This window comes from Rhipicephalus sanguineus, chromosome 7, assembly GCF_013339695.2.
Source record: "Rhipicephalus sanguineus isolate Rsan-2018 chromosome 7, BIME_Rsan_1.4, whole genome shotgun sequence".
NCBI lineage: Eukaryota > Metazoa > Arthropoda > Arachnida > Ixodida > Ixodidae > Rhipicephalus > Rhipicephalus sanguineus.
The window spans coordinates 96,975,516-96,995,340 of NC_051182.1; the positions used below are offsets into that span (position 1 = coordinate 96,975,516).

General features: G+C 49.1%; 2 protein-coding genes across 2 annotated transcripts; both read right to left on the reverse strand.

Moving 5' to 3' along the window:
- Positions 1 to 2,325: 2,325 nt before the first annotated feature.
- On the reverse strand, positions 2,326 to 7,180 carry LOC119399619 (uncharacterized). Its single transcript, XM_037666421.2, has 2 exons — positions 7,026 to 7,180; positions 2,326 to 4,757 (listed from the first exon to the last, which is right to left on the reverse strand). The coding sequence occupies exon 2, from the start codon at positions 4,665 to 4,667 to the stop codon at positions 2,508 to 2,510; it is 2,160 nt and encodes a 719-aa protein (XP_037522349.1). The 5' UTR covers positions 4,668 to 4,757; positions 7,026 to 7,180; the 3' UTR covers positions 2,326 to 2,507.
- Positions 7,181 to 16,323: 9,143 nt separating this feature from the next.
- Positions 16,324 to 17,530, reverse strand: LOC119399620 (uncharacterized). Its single transcript, XM_037666422.2, has 3 exons — positions 17,096 to 17,530; positions 16,773 to 16,872; positions 16,324 to 16,540 (listed from the first exon to the last, which is right to left on the reverse strand). Exons 1-3 carry the CDS (start codon positions 17,325 to 17,327, stop codon positions 16,345 to 16,347), a joined length of 528 nt encoding a protein of 175 aa, XP_037522350.1. The 5' UTR covers positions 17,328 to 17,530; the 3' UTR covers positions 16,324 to 16,344.
- Positions 17,531 to 19,825: the final 2,295 nt, after the last annotated feature.

Below are 19,825 nucleotides of genomic sequence, written 5' to 3' on the forward strand. Positions count from 1 at the left end.
GATGCGTTGGCTCGACGCTGACGCTTGGCTTCGACGTCGGCGTTGCGTACGGCAGGGTTTGCTTGCCGACGCTGCCGTTGCATTTCGGCATGTCGAGCCCGCGTTTCCTCCGTAGTAGTTGCCCGCCGACGTTGCCGTTTGCGCTGGGCTTCCCTAGCCCGGATCTCGGGGTCCGCTTGCCGACGTTTACGTTGCGCTTCGGCGCGTCGAGCCTTCCGCTGCTCCGCGATCTCGGCAGGACTTAAGGTATTACTGCAACTGACGCCGACGTTGACGTTGGCGTCAGTTGGAGAGGTGGAATGGGGAGGTGTGATGGGGAGTTGAGAGGAAGTGTGTGGAGAGGGTTTGCGCATGTGCAGTAAGGGTGGTCACGCCGCACACCGTTTGAGCTCCGCCATAAGATGCTTCGCATCTAAAATGAACTTGAGCCAACTCGCCCAACATACCACCTTGCGTCGGTATCTCTCTGGCATCTTGTACCAGTTTTGAGAAATACAACTCGGGAAGTGTGCGTCATCTTTCCTTGTCTCAGTTGTTTTGCGCCTTGTTTGTTTTGTAATGGATTGCCAACAGACCCAAGCTTCAACTATAAAATTGCTGAAAACATCAATTCGATGGGCCTGTTTTATGATATCTTGTCTCTGTTGTAGATATCCTGATGTTGGCCAGACAGTCTTATGCAGCTCAGTGCCGTAGCACTGCCTTGAAAGTGAGTGGTAAAGTGTCTTCATTAGGAACTAAATCAAGTAAAGAAGAAATTCCTGGGCATCTCATCACTTAAAGGAAAAGCCTGCTAGCCGGCCTGCTACCCATATCTCCTCTCACCCCTGCTGGGCTCAGTCGCTGCTTGCGCCTGGCAGCCTTGGTGGCCGCAGCTGCTCACTCGGCCTCTCGTTGCGCAAGAAGTTGGTGATATTGCAGCGCTAAACTCGAAAGTCCACTAAGCGGCGTTGAAGCGGACAATAAAGGGTCCCCGCAACACGTTTTCAACATGGTCAGAACACGCTGCCGATCGGTAGTCGAGGCTCCTGAGAACACACGAGCCAAGTATTGTAGCTCAGTTCGCGGCCCGGAATTTACAATTAATTTTCAAAATCAGCTAGAAATGTTTCCCTCTTCTCTCGACAAATGATGTCATATACTCAAATGACCGCGCCATATACCCAAATTCACAGCCATTGGCTGATATGAGCATCGTAGGCTCATAGTTACCGCGACTGCCGCAAAAAGCCGGCACGTGCCTGCGCGCGATCGCACTGAGAAGTAATTGCCGCGCGTTCGAAGAACAAAAAAAGAAAAAAAGTGCTGAAAATCATGACGCGCGCGTGACGTAGCTTCTTTCCCCCGTGCCATCCCTCCAGCTTCCAGCGCGCTCGTCGGGATGACAGAAGAGAGCAATTACAGCGTGCGACAAATCTCTTAACTCCGCTCGTACTTCACGGATTCTGAAAAAAATTTTGTGGCGGTCGATTCGCGAGGCAATAAACTCCTTGAATGAAGCCATTCGATGGTTACTTGGAAAACTTGCAGGGCCCCCTTTATGCTTTCGCATTCAGAACTCTTAAAAACGTGCTTACCTCTGAAGCAGCAGGAGCTTGATGCGGGTGATCGAGTTGGTGTAACATAATAGAAAAGGCAGCCCAAAAACACGAAAACGAAAAACACGTACCACATACTGCCTTACGTGTGTGGGTCGTGTGGTACGCGTGTATTTAGATAAGAAAATCGATGTTCAAAGTTTTTTTTTTTTTTTCAATTTCTCGCCTAAAACTCCGATAGTGGCGTTACGGGTTTCAAAGCGTTCTTTCGTATTTTGGCCGCATTGGCTCAACGAAATTTCCTGAAGCTTGGTGCGTTGTGTGTACCTTGCTCGGAAGACAATGTAATTCATTTTTACCGATTAGAACTACGTAGGCCCTAGTAGACGCCTTCAAAATCTGTGACGTCACCGTGACTGGTGCGGGAATGTCACGGTGGCATCGCCGCCCGCATTTTGTTTTCTGCGCGTTTTCTCGCTTACCAAACATCTCCTTGCAGCAAGCGTGGTATTTTACGTATCGCGAAGCAGTAATTTACCAATACGAGGAAAATCGTTTCTCTCTTTAGTGGCACTTCAACACCATTATGTGCTGAGAAATTGTCCAACATGAAATGTGTCTGGAGTCAAGACAATGGGATGTGTCTTCGCCTGGTGACATTCGCCTGGTGACTTCGCCTGGTGACTTCGCCTGGTGACATGACATTTCGGCGGTCCAGATACCGAACGTACCGTTACGAGATAAGCACGGAGGTGTAGGATGGCTACTTTATTTTTAGAATCTCTTGGATGGGGCAATTCACTTTGCAACGATATCGTTCAAGGTCATTCTTCACGTAATGGTGTCATCGGTCAAACACACACGGGTAGTTATCGTGTCGGGCTTTATAATCCAAGTCACTGCTTTGTGTGGGAAAGCTTGCATGCCGTGCACATCTTTGTTTCACGGGTATTGTGGTCACCGCCCATGTCAAATTTGTACTATGTCAGCTACCTTGACATACTGCCTGATATGGCGCCAGCAGTACTCATTGAGTTGGTCTATTTGAATTTGGCCATTCGGTTGAACGATACACTCCACCCCTTCCTTGACAACGCCGGCCGCCTTCATGTATTCTTTCAATGAGGTCATGCTGGCGAGAGCACGCCGGACCATTTCTTTTGCCCGGCTTTCATCGACGGACGCTTTCTTTTGCACCAACTCTACAAGTCCTGCGTGCTCCGAGACGAACTCGATTGCGCGTGCGCAATAGTTGGTCCTGTTCCCCATCACGAAGCAGGCGGCTCGCGTCACGAGACTGGAGTTGCGTCTGGCAACCTCAGCCACGAGCTTCATGTCGCTGTCACTTTGATCGTAGGCCTCGAGAGAGACACGAAGCAGGCGGTAGTTTTCGGTTGCCATCGGTGCAAAGTAACGCAGAAAACGTCCGTTAGTTGCTACTGTGCAATCTGTCGAAAATGACAATTCTTGCAGCGTTCGACTGCGATGGATTGCTGCCGAAAGTAAGCGGCAGTGTTCCTTCCCTATCTGTGGGCCATCGTATGTGAAACTTCTAAAAGTGATGCCAGATGACGCAACACTGTCCAGGAGCTTCTCGCCAGCTGAAGAATACGATTCGCAGGCAATGTGCAGCTGGAGATCTCTGAGCTTGTTGGCCGCTCTTATATACGAAGACAGGGCGGCGTACAAGGAGCTATTGAAGGAATCAAAACTTAGGTTGATGCAGAGGGTACTGATGTGGACACACGAGGCCAGAATAGGCAATGCCCTGCAGATGTTGTAAGCGTCAGTCGGTGAAGAGCCATTCAAGGAGACAGACACCACCTCGGCGCATTCGGGCAGTTCCGAAATGTTACTCGTGCTGAGTTCGTGACCCCTGATAATGACTCTTCCAGCTAAATTGCTATCTCTGATGGTGCGACAGATAGCGTTCACGCAGCGCCCGTCAAGAAGACGCAGCACTGTCACGCGTCGCAGTCCCGTACTTGTGACTAACGCGCGAAAAAAGTCGCGACATTCTACCTCCCCGCATCCGAGCATGTCTACAGTGAAGTCCATCAGAGTAGAGTTGTTTCTCAACGCGGAGGCCCAACGACGGATTCTATCGTCGCGGTGGTGTGGTTCAACGCTGATGTGGTCGTTGAAGGTAGGGACGTCCCACCACTTGGGCAGGGTCACGCTCAAACAGCGCAGGGAAGCGTTGCGAGCGACCACGTCCGCAAATATGGCGGTGCCTTCACTCCCGTGGATGGCCATGTCTACGAGGAACTCCTCGAGCGTCGCGACGGCAGCGACGGCGTCGACCAGCTTCTCCAACTGGGCCGTGCTACAGAAGTCGATGCACTTGAGGCACAACTTTCGCAACCTCCTGCGCGCATTGGCCAAGAAGTCGACGAAGCCCGCTGATGATTCCGTGCTGGTGAGCGTGAACACGGAAGTTCCGACGGCTAGATCTGTTACGGTGTCGTTGCTAATGAGCATCGAGACCAAGTTGATGGCGTCCGACAGGCTGAATCTCAGGTCCGCGACGTCCAGCACCCTGAGTCCAGTACCCCGAGTTCGGTCTATGCGGAACGCGGGTGACAGTGCGCAGTGTTTGGGAAGGCCGCTTGTGTTTCGAAACGCGATCTTCTCGATTTGTGGCAGGGAAGCGACGACACTCAAGCAGCGTTCGCTGAGGTCCGGTTCGCGTGAGGAACTTCTGTAGAAGTCGTAAACGACCAGGCTCATGACGCTCGTACTGCGTTCCAGGGCTCGAAGGAAGCCGTCGTGTACGGCGACGTTGCCGTCCACTTCTAAGGACACGACGCATCGGTGCAGCACCAGAAGCCGATTTAAGAGCGATAGTGCGGCGCGAGTGCGGACATCGGACTCGTCGAGCGCCCGCCAGGCGCGTTTCGGCCACGTTTGTGAAGTGCGAACGAGGTGCAGTTCACCGACGTCGTCTTCGTCTTCTCTCAGCTGGAGGTGTATGTTCCGAAGGAGGTCGTTGCAGACCTCCAGATGCTCCTGTAGCTTGCAGACAGGCGTCTCGCCCGTCTTTGTGCAGGGTAAGAGAAGTGCATGAATGTGATTAGGGGCTCTCCCGTCGCAGGGAGCTGGTCCTGTATGCTGGAGACTTGGCTTCATGTGTTGCGTGTTATATTCGTCTTTCTTGGCGGCATTTCCGGTGACTCCCGAGGAGTATTGGCGCTGGTATTCCGCCAGTCGGTTACAAACCTGCGTTACAGAGACAAAATAGAGTTTCAACGTCAGCTTGTGAACAGTTCAGCACGTCGGATCAAACACATTCATACACGTGATGGTGGTGCGCACAGTGCGAAATAGCCTTAAGGCCCGAACACACGTACGCGTTGCAGCGCGTCAACGCGTGACTTTTTGACGCGGCGCCGCGCCCTCTCCCTACGGAGAGGGAGGGCGCGCAGCTTCGCGTAGCCGCGCGCCCTCTCTCCCCATAGGGAGAGGGCGCGGCGCCGCGTCAAAAAGTCACGCGTTGACGCGCTGCAACGCGTGCGTGTGTTCGGGCCTTAAGCCGCAACCGCACGTACGCGTTGGAACGCGTCAGCACGCGATGCTCCGCGTCGGCGTCAGCCAAGGAGGCCGGATGGTGTGTTGACGCGCGTCGAAGGCGAGAGCTAGTGCTGTCAGCTTTCTTGTGTCGTACGCCGGAAGCTGATGCGGTCGTCGCCGACGCAACGCCGAGTCTTCACGCCACTTGCTGACGCGTTATAACGCGAGGGGGGGGGGGTATCGGCAAAGAAGGAGTGGAAGAAGGAAGTACCAGCGCGAACACGTGCACCCACAAGAGAAACGACACGTACACAGAAGCGCTTACTGACAACTGGATTTATTGACGGAATAACACTCCTTGTAAATGCCAGAGCGAAGCGTGGGAAAGAGGGACAAGATAGCGAGGTTTAACAACGCACAGCGGCCAACACTACAATAGAGCCAACCGAGGGGAAAAGCGCAACAAAACGTGATCCTTAATTTTTCTTTGCGATCTGAGATCCGACAGCCGCATCCAGAAGATAAAACTCAGCATCGGAGCCAGTTTGGGCACATGTGCCCAAACTTCCCGCAGCGCAAGCTTTCTTCGCAAAGTTAGAACTTGCTGATAAGAAAGGAACAAGATTTCTATAGACTGCACCAATACACTGCGGGCTTGTACAGGTACACAAGTCGTATTGCATTGGCTGCGCGACGTAATGCACACCTTAGCGAGCTGAAGAAGCAAAAAACTTGTGTAGCGACTGGAGTAGTTCTAAATCCTGCGCTAAATGCAGCTACACTACTGTGGAACCTGAGGAAGTGCGTAGCACGGGCACCCAGCGATTCCTGTTCGTAGAGTTCCCACTGCTCCGTTTACCTGACCGCCGATGACGTCAACGTCTGAGTTAAGCATGTACGGTTTCCCCGGCACAAGTAGAATCTTGTTGGGGAGATTCGCAAACTCGGTGTGAGACATGCGGGCTACTTTTTGCTGCGCTTTATCGACTTCCTGCTTGTTACGGCAGTTGAGATGCGCGTCGTCTGCAGTTCCGTCAGGTTGTTTCCCCCTTCGGATGTAGCGACGAAAGCGCCGGAAGAAGCGCCAATGGGAAGAGCTATCGCGCGCTTGGCTGGGGGTTGAAGTGCCCCTTTTGCAACCCCCTGCCGACGCCCATGAGTCTGAAGGTCGCGCGCTCCAGACCGGCCTAGCGGAATAATTTTTTTCTAGGATAAGTAAATTACCCTTTCGCAGCACCAAAACCACCACTCTAGCTGCAAACAAGAAAACGCGCAAAAAGAAATGCAGGTGGCGGCGCCACCTTGTAGTTCCCGCACCAAGTCGCCCGTGACGTCATAGATTATCAGGGCGCGTTCTGAAGGCTACACAGTTTTAATTAGTAAAAGAATACCAAGTTTCAGCGAAATTAGTTGAGCCAACGTGGCCAAAAAAACGACGAAAGAAAACTTAGAAGTTCGTGACGTCACGCCTACATTAAAGAACACACACTTTGGCGCGAAATTTAATATTAAACTGTGGCTTTAAGTTTACCTTGATAATGAACCTATAATAATAGAATTGAAGACAATAAACTGCTTATATAGAAGATCGACAATTCCTTTGGGCAACGCAAAGGAGAGCAAATTGAGGCGAAATTAAGCGTATGCTATCGCGAGACGCTCATCGTACACTTTGGGATGGGATAACTCCATTGCAGTCGATACCACTAAGAGCACAACGCTGTACAGCGACGTTCACGGCATGAACGTCCCCCGAGCCCACAACGGTCCTTGCAGTGGCGTGGCCAAGGGGTAGGTTTCCACCTACCCTCCTCGAAGTTTTCACATTTTGTATGTGCACTATGTGTGCACATACAAACACCTGTGAACATGCATAAATAGTGGATGGGCGACCCCCCGAAGAGAACTGGCTACGCCCCTGGCTCCGTGCCGACGAAAAAAAAGGACATGTTTAGAAGTGAGGCTTTCTTTGCCTACCTCGCCGTGCTATGGCGCGTCGCCGTCGTCCGCTGTCCCTCCAAGTAAAAGCTGCCACTGTCGGCGACAAGATCATTCTGGTGTGCTTTCGCGTGCGCGTCACAGGTAGCGTGGAGCTGGTAGTCCTCGTGGCTGAAGCTGGACTCGCTTAATTGACCCGAGAACTTAATTGACTCGCTTAATTGACTCGCTTAAATGACTCGCTTAATTGACTCGCTTAATTGACCCGAGATCGCCAAAGCTGTGACGTCATCGCATGATATCGTCGCTTGGTCAGGCTTGGTCAAACGTGGGCCGATCCCGGATGCTTCTCAACGCCACGTGGTGTACAGAAAGCTTCAAAAAAAAAAATTAAACCAGCTTCGCACTAGGAGTGCCAAGCCTGAAGGAAGTGCGGAGATGGGTAGCCTTCTTTGTTTCTCTTCGGTTTTCTCTTTTTCCGTCTTTCTTTTCTCTATTTATTTCTATTTATAATTTCTATCTCTTCGTTTCTCTTTATCTATTATTTTCTCTGTCTTGCTCTTTCTGTTTCTCTTCCTACTTTTTCTTTTCTTTCTCTCTCTCTCTCTATTTTTCGTTTGCTTCCTCTTTTATTTTTCAATTTTTATACGTCGTTTTGCATGCGTTACGCCAAGCGACGACAGCCCGTGCCCCTAAAGTGCTCCGCACTTATCATCATCAAGGCGCTCGAAGAACCACAGGAAGAAGACTTCTCCTTGGTGCGAGCGCGCGCTCATTATGCTACAGATGGCTATGCTATTTGCAAGGTGTGTGACCGGGCTAGTTGGTATTCCATAGTGACGTGAACGGCGCGTGAAACACGCAAGGACGAGTGACCGACTCCAGCGCTAGTCCTTGTGTGTTTCACGCGCTGTTCACGTCACTAAGGCTATGCTATGCGTGGTTTTGCCTGCGGCCGAGTCCCTAAAGTGCTCCACACTTAAAATCACTTAAAATAAGAAGGGTTTCGCCTTCGAGTCATCTTATGCGAATGTATAGGGGACCGTGTCACTTTTGCGTCTAGACTTTAAGCATTTCGCATCACACAAATTCAGTTTTTTTTTTTTAAATAGCAGAGATGTTTAAAGGGGTCCTGCAACACTTTCTCAAGTAATCGTCGAATGGCTTCATTAAACTAGCTTATTGCCTTATACGAATTGACTGTCGCAAAAATTTTTAAGATCTGTCAATACGAGCGAAGTCAGAGATTTGTCGTACACTTCAAGCGCTTTCTCTCTCCTTTCGTACTAGCGAGCGCGCTGAAAGCTACGCAGGGAGGGGGATGACAAGGGGGCAAGAAGATGTGCCCCTTCGTCAGCGCGGGTCATGACCTCAACCAAATTATTTTCTTACTTTTTTTACACGAAAGTGTTCTGTGCCGGGGTCCACCAAGACTTCAGTGACGTATTTCCGTGACGGAAACGTCGAAAAAATGCGCACAATCAGATGGCAAAGAAAATGTTGAAGAAAAAACTTCCATCAACAGGAGTCGAACCCACGACCTCTCGTTCCGCGACAACAGATGCCGGGCACGCTATCTACTGCGCCACAGTCGCACTCTGGAGGCTTTAAGAACGCGCCTTTTTATCTCACTTCGGAGCTCCGCTCTCGACGAACAAACCTGGGCGACCCAGCATGCCCGTGAGGCAGCGTCGAGGCAAGCCCTTGACGTCCCATCATGGGAGGCCTAGGCCCGGCCACTTAAACCTGCTGCTTTCCCCTAATAAAGTTTATTCCTCCTCCTCCTCTCACAGTGATCTTGGTCGGCGGGGTGGTGTCCCCGCCGTCTGGGAGCGGTAAAGTGAAGTAATGCATTATGACCATGGCCTCGCGAGCTCCTGCAACGCGTCGCTGCTGCGCGTCCGTCCCATTCGGCGCGTTTCCAATAGAAGTAAAATTTTGTCAACGCCTTCACACGCCGCGAGGTGGCGACCTTAGCCCTAGCCTCGGCCTCGTTCATAGCATCCATCCATTTAAAAATAGCTCTGCGACGCGCGCCTCACCTGGCTTTATCACATTCCGCGCTTACGCTCGCCCCGAGAAAAATTGCGGCCGGGCTAGAGAGTAGACACGACGCGCGTTGCGTCCATCTAGTCCCGCGGCGGTGTTCATTAACTCTTTAACATGCGGCGGGATGGCAACCTTAGCCCAAGTTCTGCGTAAAATCAGCGACGCTCTTCTGGCTGTCACACCGCTTTCTCTGATTACGCTCTCACCGTTAGCTACTACAGCTACCACAAAGGTTTGTTTAATCATTCATCATGGACGTTAGTCGTCGGGCTGGAGATGTGCCACTAAGCGCCAACGTAAGTACTTCCACGTTAAATGGTGCTGAATACACAACGGGACAAGCGCTGTCTTCCTCGTCCCTGTCTGCTAGCGCTATGACACATTTTGCTGCATTTAACCAACTAGCCCAAAAAGCCACATTGGCTGTCACACTCCAATAGACATCGTGCAAGCTCTCTTATATCAATGTACAGTATAAACATTAAACTACTTCTGAAAAGACACGTTTTACTTTCGTGTTATACCGATTCCTATGACGGAGGGATCAACCATGTTTTTTAACAGCAAAGTGTTTTACTCCGGGGCCCACCAATACTTCAGTGACGTATTTCCGTCACGGAAATGACGTCAAAAAATGCACACGATCAGATGGCAAATAAGAACTTAAAAAGTTCCATCAACGGGAGTCGTACCCACGACCTCTCGGTTCCCGACAACAGATGCCGGTCATGCTATCCACTGCGCCACCGTCACACACTCGAGAGATAACCTCTTGGCTCCCCGGACACGGTAGCATGCACAAGCATTTGCGGGAAAAGAGAGAAAGGAAAAGAAAGATGAGAGAGGCTCACCTTGGCTTTCCTAGGATGAACTGACTCTATGCCTATCTCTATTGCTAAGTAAGGCCAATGTGGCTTTTTGGGCTAGTTGGTTAAATGCAGCAAAAGGTGTCAGAGCGCTAGCAAACAGGGACGAGGAAGACAGCGCTTGTCCCGTTGTGTCTTCCTCGTACCTGTCTGCTAGCGCTACGGCGCCTTTTGATAAGGCCGCCCTGATCCACTGTTCCTTCAGGCTTGGCACCACCAGTGCGAAGCTTATTGGTTGGCAAATTTATTGATAGTCCTGCAGAGCTTTCGCACGACCGGGCCTAGGTCTCCCACGTGGGGACGTAGAGGCCTTGCCTCATCACCGTATCATCACCGTATCGCGGGCCTGCTGGACGTCCCAAGGTTGGTCGGGGCTGGCTGGGGCTGCGCAAGGCAGCGGCCCACCGCGGCGGAAGGGTTCTGCCGGGTTTTTGTTACAGTCCCAGATCATGCGAGTTGAAGCGGCTGCCTTAGTGTGGCAGACCATGCATATATTTTTCGGGTATGTATTCGGGTAGAGTCTGCGATACTGTGCCGGGTTTGGGTATGTGCGAGTCTGCAGTTGTCTGAGGGCCGTCGCCTGCGTCCTGTTCAGCTTGTCGCTGGGCGAAGGAATGGTTTGGCGGGCCGGGTAGAGGGCCTTGGTAATTTCGTTGTAGCGCGTCAAGCGGTCTTTGGTGTTGTCTATATACAGTGAACTAGAATATTCTAGTTCACTATAGTGTAGTCCCATGGACGATGGTCGCCGGCACGGTTCGCGAGCTCGCGCGCGTTGGCGTGTGCCGTCTCGTTTAGGTTGCGATGTGTCTGATACTTCTGTCCGAATTTTTTTTAACACGAAAGTGTTTTATGCCGGGGTCCACCACGGCTCCACTGACGTATTTCCGTCATGGATATGACGTTGTAAAATATAAAGACTAACAGTGGGCAAAGAAAAAAAAAGAAAAAGTTCCCTCACCGGGAATCGAACCCACGACCGCTCGCTCCGCAGCGCGAAACGACTCGGCCACGGACGGCACGTTCTTCGCAATGCTAACGGCGAGCGATTTATATACACCATTTGCGGGTGGCTGTACTCAGAGATCTGTGTTACAGTGTTTTCGTTATCACTAGCGAGATGGCGCGACGGGCTCGAACAGCGTAGAGTTACTGTATATGCTACCTAAAGATAGCATATACAGTAACTCTAGAAGAGCGTAGAAGAGCACGCTTGAAAGGTCGTCGCTGTTGCGACGAGCGCCCGCGTCTACAGGGCGTGGTCGCCTGTACTCAGAGATCTGTGTTACAGTGTATTTTCGTTACCACTGGCGAGATGGCGCGACGGGCTCGAAGAGCGTAAAGTCCCTTAGAACCTTAGAAGGGCGTAGAAGGACCTTAGAAGAGCGCTCTTGAAAGGTCGTCGCCGCTGCGACGAGCGACCGCGTTTACAGGGCGCAGTCGCTTGTGCGTGCGCTTATCTCGTGATCGCGGTGGGTCTCGCGTTGAGCTCGAAGATCACTTGGCCCACTGCAGCGGCCGCTTTTGCGAAAGGAGCGCTGTGCGCACGCAGAAATAAGTTACAAATGTGACAGTTCGCTCTCATCCTGTGTATGTTCGTTCCGTGCGTCCTTTCGGCTCGAGCAGCGCGTTGAAAGTTTCGAGCTACTTGCCGTTCTTCGCGTGACATTATTGCTGAAGCATTCATTCCATCGCCCTTGGGGCGAAAGAATGCGCAACGAACGCTCAACTACGTCTGTGAAGACACGTTTCACTTTCGTGTTATACCGATTCCTGACAGATGGATCATCCATGGTTTTACAGCGAAAGCTGTTATGAGATCATTTCACCGGCCGTTTTTGGCGCCGTAGTTGTCCGCCGCCGCCGCCGCCGCCACCGGTGTCCGTAACCAGTATCGCTCGAAATAAGAAAAAAAAAAAACTAAATAAAAAAAAATTCCAGGATGGAACGAGGTTCGAACCTGGGTCCTCTGCGTGTGAGCCCAGTATTCAACCTCTGAGCCATGCCGGTAATTGAAACTGCTTTGCAAAAAGGTCCTATACAGGCTTCGTGTCGGGAACGAACCACATTAGCATATGCAATATAGCATGGTAGAAGAGTAAAATAAGCACCAAGCGTCGCACAACGCGAATTCTATAACCAGGCGTCACACAATGCGAATTGCGCAACGAGTAGGTTGTTGATTGCTTCCAACCCATTACAAAGGTCTCTGCCATAATTCTTCGTCGACATCAGGCACAGCATCAACAAAGTGCGCATAATGCCTTGCATGCGTTTAGCAGATAGCACGGCTCTCCGTAGAATGACGAAAAATGGCACAGTGCCTGCTGCCCTACTTCTCAAAAATTACAATGATTTATAGCGTAGCGGGTTCCTCGCAAGTGCACTTGTATTGGTTGCCAAGGAAGCCCATAAGCGCATGATCCATTTCCTCGGGGTCTCAGTAAAGTTCTTCGCACCCCTCCCCCGTCTCTCTCCCACGTCAGCGTATGTTATACAGCATGACGGCAGAGGGAAATAGCGACCGGGCGTCACCCAGTGCAAATTACATAACTGGTGGGCCGTTTAAAGCTTCCAACCCATTACAAAGGGCTGAGCCGTAATTCTTCATCGTCATCAGTCGTCGCGTCAACAAAAGTGCACATAATCCCTTACAGACGTGTAGCTGGTGCCTCGCTTCTCCGCAGAATGACGAATAATGGCTTAGTAGGCGCTTCCCAACTTCACGAAAATTTGATTTATGGCGTAGTGGGTACCTTTCTAGTGTACTTGTATTGTAGCCCCAAGAGAGCTTACAACGGGCTCTTGAAACGCCGCTCTTCCAGCTTTCGCTGTGACTGTGCTGCGGTTTCAGCGCAGGCCTGGCGTTTTTTTTTCCCTTACAATGCGCGATAGCTATGGATCTCATCGGCGGCGGACATCGCTAACATCGGCTGTTAATTGGAATGAGCTCACAACAGCTTACGCTGCAAAATGCGGTACTGAAATCTCCTGGAAAAAGGAGTCGGTAAACCAACGGCGCTTCTCAGCAGGAATGACTTGATATATATCTCTGCCAGCCATATTCTAATGGCTTTCGTCCTGGATGCTTATTTATCATCCTAGTGGGGTTTTCTGACAAGCTCTTAATTTTAACTTACCTGTGCAGGCACAGCCTCGATGACTCAGGTGAATACGTGTCAGCCCATAAGTGATGCTGATGATGATCTCTGACAAGCCACCATATCTCATTCTTGTTCACCTTCAACTGTGGCTCACGCCCACTGTGGGGGATTGGCCAAGAATCGAGTGGCTTTGTAAAATGTTGAAGCCACGGCCAGTCTGGAGGCGCGCGCTCACTTCTTTAGCAAGCAAGCGCCTCCAGACCGGCCGTGGGTGAGCATTCAGTACGTGTGCTGTATTCGGCAAAAAGTGGGCGGTACTTTCAGGAAGTATTTTAGGGCATCAAGTTTGCCTGCCCGCTTATAAAGTTAACCAAAAAATGCAACGTCACCAAGATGAGAATGCAAAATAGTGCATATACAGGGAAAAAATAAAGGAGACGAACAATCATATATATTTAGAGTGAGGCACTGATTTTGTTGATGGTAATAAATGGAAAGGAAGACGAAGATGCCAGCTGATCAGAGGTAAGGCGTAAATAAATTACTTCTTGCTGTAATGAGTAACGTACGTAACGAATTAGTTCTGTGGGCCAGGTAATTTAGTAACATAAATTACTTCAAGCGAGTTTCAAGAAATTTACTCATCACCTTCCCAAAAAAATTGATTGTAAAAGGAAAGAATAGCGGAGAGGTTAACATGATAATATGAACGCCACACCTCAAACGTGGGAATTCGAGACAGGGCCACAGAAAATATCGCTAACATCCAAAACGGAAGCCTTGAATAACGTTGCTGGAAGGCCACGGCACTGGGAAACCTGTGGGTGTGCTTGCACTTCCTGTAAATTGTTTTCCCTCATGACGCCAACGCGTCCTGCGGGCCGGCTTCACTGCGGAACAAGTAGATGTCGGCATAGCGTAGTTGCCGCCGTGCGAGAGATGGCGCTGTTCCCGCGGTGGCGCCACCTAGCGACGATGTTATGCGGGGTCATGAGGAGCGCAGCTCTTCCTTTTTGGGGCTTGGCGCTGCTCATCTACGGTTGTGTATCGTGAGGAGGTCCATGGGGCGCTTCCGCGGCCCGTCCCCACGGGCTCCCGTGGCACATCGGCTACGGCGCAATCGTGTTGCCTTGTGTGTGTAGTATTGGCATTCTAGTGTGTTATTTGTCGTGCTACTTTAGTTGTTTGTATGATTCGGCTGGCGGCCTCGCTGAGTTGCTGTTTTGTAAAAGGTGCATCCATGTTCGTTGCACTACTGTGTGAACTGTGTCCGGTGTTCCTCAATGAGAGATTTCGCAAGAGGGGTCAACAACTATGAATGATGAACTTTCGTTAAAGTAATTTTATTACTTTTCGAAATAGAAATGTAATTACTTTCGGCCAGGTGTAATTTTAATGTAAGTTACATTTTAACAAACTTTAGAAACAGGGGCGTAGCCAGAAATTTTCTTCGGGAGCGGGGGGTTCAACCATACTTTATGTTCGTGAGTGCGTTTGTATGTGCGCGGGTATATATACGCAAGCAAAACTGAAAAATTCCGGGGGGGGGGGGCTTTGACCCCCCCCCCCCCTGGCTACGCCCCTGTCTAGAAAAATAATTAGTAATGCAAGTTTCTGTCACCTCTGGAGCTCCTTGGGTACAGAAACGGGAAGGTGTGCGCAGATGCCTACTATTTTATAGCGGAGTAAACAAATTTGCCGTAGTTCTCACCAGCCAACACGCGTCAGTCATCTGGGTGAGGCCTGACCCCTTGGACCCAGGCCCGTAGCCAGGGGGGGGGGGGGGCAGGGGGCCCGGGCCTCCCCCGAAATTTTGATGACACATGGTGTTTCATTGAAAATAACTCATGAAAATAGGAGTTTTTCTGAAATAGTCAAGGCTTTCAGCAAGTGGGCCCCCCCCGAAAAAAATTCCTGGCTACGGGCCTGCTTGGACCCATCTAGCTCCTAAGACCCCTTCCCTTTCCCTCAAGTTATTCCTCTTTTCCTCTCTTCTTACATCGACTATAGTACTTTAGTAATGACATGTAAACAGTGAAAGCGTGCCAAACAAATAAAAAAGGACACCCATGCACAAATGATCAGCAGTCATGAAATGAGATATGCGCGAACAAATTTCTGAAATTCATTAGCGTCATGTTCTGTTGCAATTTTAAAAGGTGGGCTGTTCAACTCAGCTGTGACATGTGGTATGAAAGAATGAGGTTATCGTCAATTGAGTGTGCTGCAGAACACATTGTCCATGTGTTACAGCCACATTACTTATAGTGTTCTCTCAATAAAATAAAAGATAGCTTCAGGCAGTTCCTTCTGAACAAAAAGAACTGCAACCGATGGAGGCACTTTGTCTGCCACTGCTGCATCAAGAGCTGCCAACGCCAGAATCCATGAGGCTCGCGCTGCCCAGACACACACCACTTCTCTCCCAAATTCTTTTGCACCATTGTATATATCAAAATCTAAAGAGCTACACTCAAACTTCGCATTAACAAGTGTCGTAATTGTCAATGAACATTTTAAGGCGACACGTCTATAAAGTTTCAAAAATGAGTCTTACCGGATATTCTACATAAAAATCAACATTCATATAATAGATGGTAATACCAGATGGGATGCTGCGTACAGTGGTAGAAGGCAAGCTTTAGTCTTACTGTGTGAGCTAAAAATCACAAACTTTGCTTTTGGAGAGTTAACGAGCAATTTATTTTTTGCATTAACTATCTACATCATTTAGTTCATCGTTCAAAGGCTCAGAAATGATAGAAGTATAGACCTCTGTGGAACACTAGTGTTATTTTTATGTCAGACAGTTCTTTTGAAAAGCGAACGTGTTGCTGTCTATCATGTAAATATATCGCGGAGGCTCTAAAGGTGGACTGGTGATGTTCTAATTAAATCAAGGGCTTAAAGGACTGCCAAATGGCCACAGCGTGTTGCAATCTCTGTGACTGTCGACTCAACGTTCAAGATATTTCCACCGTCTCTGACAGTGTTAAAACAGACAATATTTTCTCTGCTCATGTGTTTTAGTATGTTCTAGCAGCACTGGTTGTATAATGTGCATTCCCGGAACTCTACCCAAATAACTTCAAACAGCCAGCATCAACTCTTTTGCATTTGGAGTGCAGCTGCAACAATATTTACACACTGTAGCTGCAACAACTGGTGCAGTACAAGCATGTCATCTCAATAAAGATGTGTTCTTGGTGCACGAGTGGCATACAGTTAAATGAAGCTGCTTGATGAGTCTTAAACAGGCCGATCGGACTGCTTTTTTGCTGACTTCAACATTGCTGCGTGCAGTGCATTAATGCTACAGCACATCTGTGTCCAATATATTTTTCAAATGTCCGCAAGAAAGAAAGTGAGAGTCTCCTCTTGCTCATCATTCCGTTCTTCAACAGGCGTGCCCTCGACCAGATTTGGCATGGGCGGTTCAGTGTCGTCATCCGTGTTGGATGTGAGCAAGTGGACATCTACGTGGTGCTTTGACACATTCCTCACGGCATCCGCGGCACGGTTGAGCCTTCTCCTGTACCTACAAACACAAGTGCGCAAGAGTAAGATCTACGTCAGAAAAAAGCAAAAGTTCGCCGAGTTTTACCATATATGTCGCAACGTGTAGCTAGGATGTAGTTTCTCCAGTGAAAACAATTGCCAATTTAGACAGTTTTATTGTACGTAAAGATGTATGGATTGGCTAATGAATCGCAGTCTAATATATCCGCTAGGATAGCGGCATAAACAAAAAGGAAAAGAAAAGACCATACCGAGCGGCGCGAGATTCACTGTTCGCCTTCTTCTCGTAGCCGAGATGCAAAGACGGCGCCCAGTCAGGATCCGCTTCGGCCATCGCGTAAGCGGGACGACCTGCGCGTAAAACGGAAGCATCGTTTAACTTGCAGCAACGGCGTTTATCAGGTCACCTTGGTTACGCCGAGCAGTAGGAGTCCCGTCGCACTCAAATGCCCCATGTCGCAGTAATTTAACATGACCGGCAATACGACAGTCGTTTGCTCGATGAGCTGCGGTATCGCGAACTAACGGAACACAAGACAAACAACGCCGACACTGCAGGGGCAAGAACGCTCACCAGAAATGAAGTGTTTCTCGCAGACCTTGTAGTTGGTCCCGGCGTAGTCCATGTCTCGGCGGTTAATGCGGCGAAACCATTCCGCCCTCCTCCGTGCTGTTAGCTCTTCCGTTCGTTGACACTGGTACTTTATCACACTCGGCAGCGAGAAGAACTTTACAGGGGCAGCATTCTGATCGTCGGTCCTGTTTTTCGTGCGGCTCTTGCATCCAAACACGGCGCAGTTCACCATATTTTTAGCCGCAGTTGCGTTGGCCGTCTCCACGACACACGCACGCGCACGCAGATACACACGCGTTCACAGACTCTGTTCCACTCGATGCGCCTTCGCGGCACTGTGCATGAGATAATACCACACAATAATACGTGCAGGCTTCGCACGAAAGGCGTAGAGGCCCTGCTTTGACAATGCACGACGACACGACCAACAATATGGCGCGGCCCGCGTGGCTGATCGGGCCGTCGATGATGTCGCCGCTTTGCGGATCAAGGCGAAACTCATAGGTGACGATTAAACTGATTAAACTTCAATAAAAATAGAGTGCCTCGATGCGCGCGCGCGCGGACATCAAGGCACCCTAAATAATAATAAAAAAAAACTATGCGTTTATGCAAATTTTCCTAATCATTCAAAACAAGGAAGGGGAGTTGATCGAAGCACTCGTTTTTTTTTTTTGTTGTTGTTGAACTCAACCATACGAATTAAGCCAACAGAACTTTCTTTCAAGCGAAGCTTCTTGTGAGTTGCCGAATCTCTGGTGACGCCGGTGGCGGCATAGTACGCAACAACCCGGCGAGCGTACAGAAATGCGGCCCTCGAAGTTGCGCCGGTCACATATATGCGTATTTGTGTGCGCCGTTTCCAAACAACTGATGTTATCTCGATCGTGCGCTTGTCGGGGTATAGCCGTACATTTTATTACGGTCCCTAGAACTTTTATCGAAGCGACTTGCCATTTCACGTTGCCACATTTCATTGTTGCCTTTCACTGTTGAATTTAACTGTTTCACGCGTGACCGTTGTTGCCATAGCAACAAAAGCGTTGCACTGCTAAGCACTTGGGTGACGGTCCGATTTCTGGCATGGAGGAAGGAAAAAGTTGCGATAGAAAGAATGAGAGAAAAGTGGTGCGTCAGGCACGCGTGCCCCTATATTTCCGGTAGAAGCGCTCTTGAATTTTTTTTATTTGCGGGACACTGCCGGCTGCCTTTTTGAATCCAGAGCAGGGGCATAGTGATTTCATAAATTAGTCGTTCATTACGTTCATCAGACGTCACGACAGAGCTCATATAAGTTGTACGCATATAAGTTGTCATATAATTGTACGAGTCAGAATAAAATGGTTGCCATTACAATCGGCAAGAGTGACAAAAGTGCACAAGGGGAATGAAACCAGTTTTCACTGTAGTGCCTTCGCAGCTCCACGACCCCAGCAGTCTTTTGTTACCTTCCACTTCCAGGTCTAACTCAATTTTTTAAAACCTTTAGGACCTCAGACGAGAAAACTACATGATTGCGAATGCTTTGGCACAATCACTGAACATGATGGATATTTTGTGACTGCAGATTGTAAAGAGACATAGTCACTGATGGCAAATTCTCTCCTCTGACACAGTTGCTCAGATAACTAAATACATTGAGAAGGGTTTGAACAGTACAGCTAAGTGCTTTTAATTATCGTAAAGCTTCTCGCTTTTTATTTCAGCCTCTGGTGGTTGATGTAATTCCATAGTCGGCTTCGTCTTATTTGCGCCTATCTGGCAAGGCTGCTTGTCCATCTCTGGCTGATATCTGATATTTGCTGTTTCTTTTGCAGCTTCTTCCACATCTGTGAGCATTATATTCAACAGGGCATATTTCATAAGTTCAGGGCATATTTGCGCACTTCCACTGTTGTTAGTCATCCAGTCCAGCGATCTTGCGAAGCTAATGAGTTAAAGGCAATGTTATGGACTTAATAGTACATCAATGCACTGTTTAGAAGAATTACAAACATGGCACCTCTTTTAGAATTTCCCGTCAAACCTTGCACAATTATTTTTCTCCCCTACTCTTTACACTTCACATTCCTTTGGACACCATGCTGATTAACAATTTTTGAAAGCCTGCTAGAGTTTTCCTCGGGGCCGACAACCACTTATGAAGACTGCTTTGATGCAAATTGTGATTAGCTTTTACAATCCCCAGGTGATTATGCACATTTTCTAAAATTTCGAACAAATAAGCAACGGTGGCTAATAGTGTTAAACTGGCAAATGATAGAGGGAATGTTATGGACTGTTACCCAACTAGTGCTCCTTTTGTACGAAAAATATAAAGTGGAGTGCCAACAGAGCGTCGTGTACTGCTCAGCCCCACATTACAACCTTTGCCTATAAAAGGTGAACTATACAATGTTTTTGACAAGGGACACATGGCAAAACAACGTACACAAGGTGCTGTTCAATTTTATTGCTCTGTAGGTCCTCTGTTCGTTTTAGATTATAACAATGGCTTCGGTAACCATTCTTGGGCAGCGCATAAAGACAATACACGCAAAGGAAACGGGACAAGCACTTGTCCCATTTCCTTTGCGTGTATTGTCCCGTTTCTATATGAGAAGTATAGAGAATACAACTGTTTCTTAAGTATCTTCTGCTTGTATCTCAAGCATTTGTTTGACCATGTATTTAGTGATCTTGAGGTGCATTGCGCATGAATTAGTTTCTTTCTACATATAAGTGTACAGT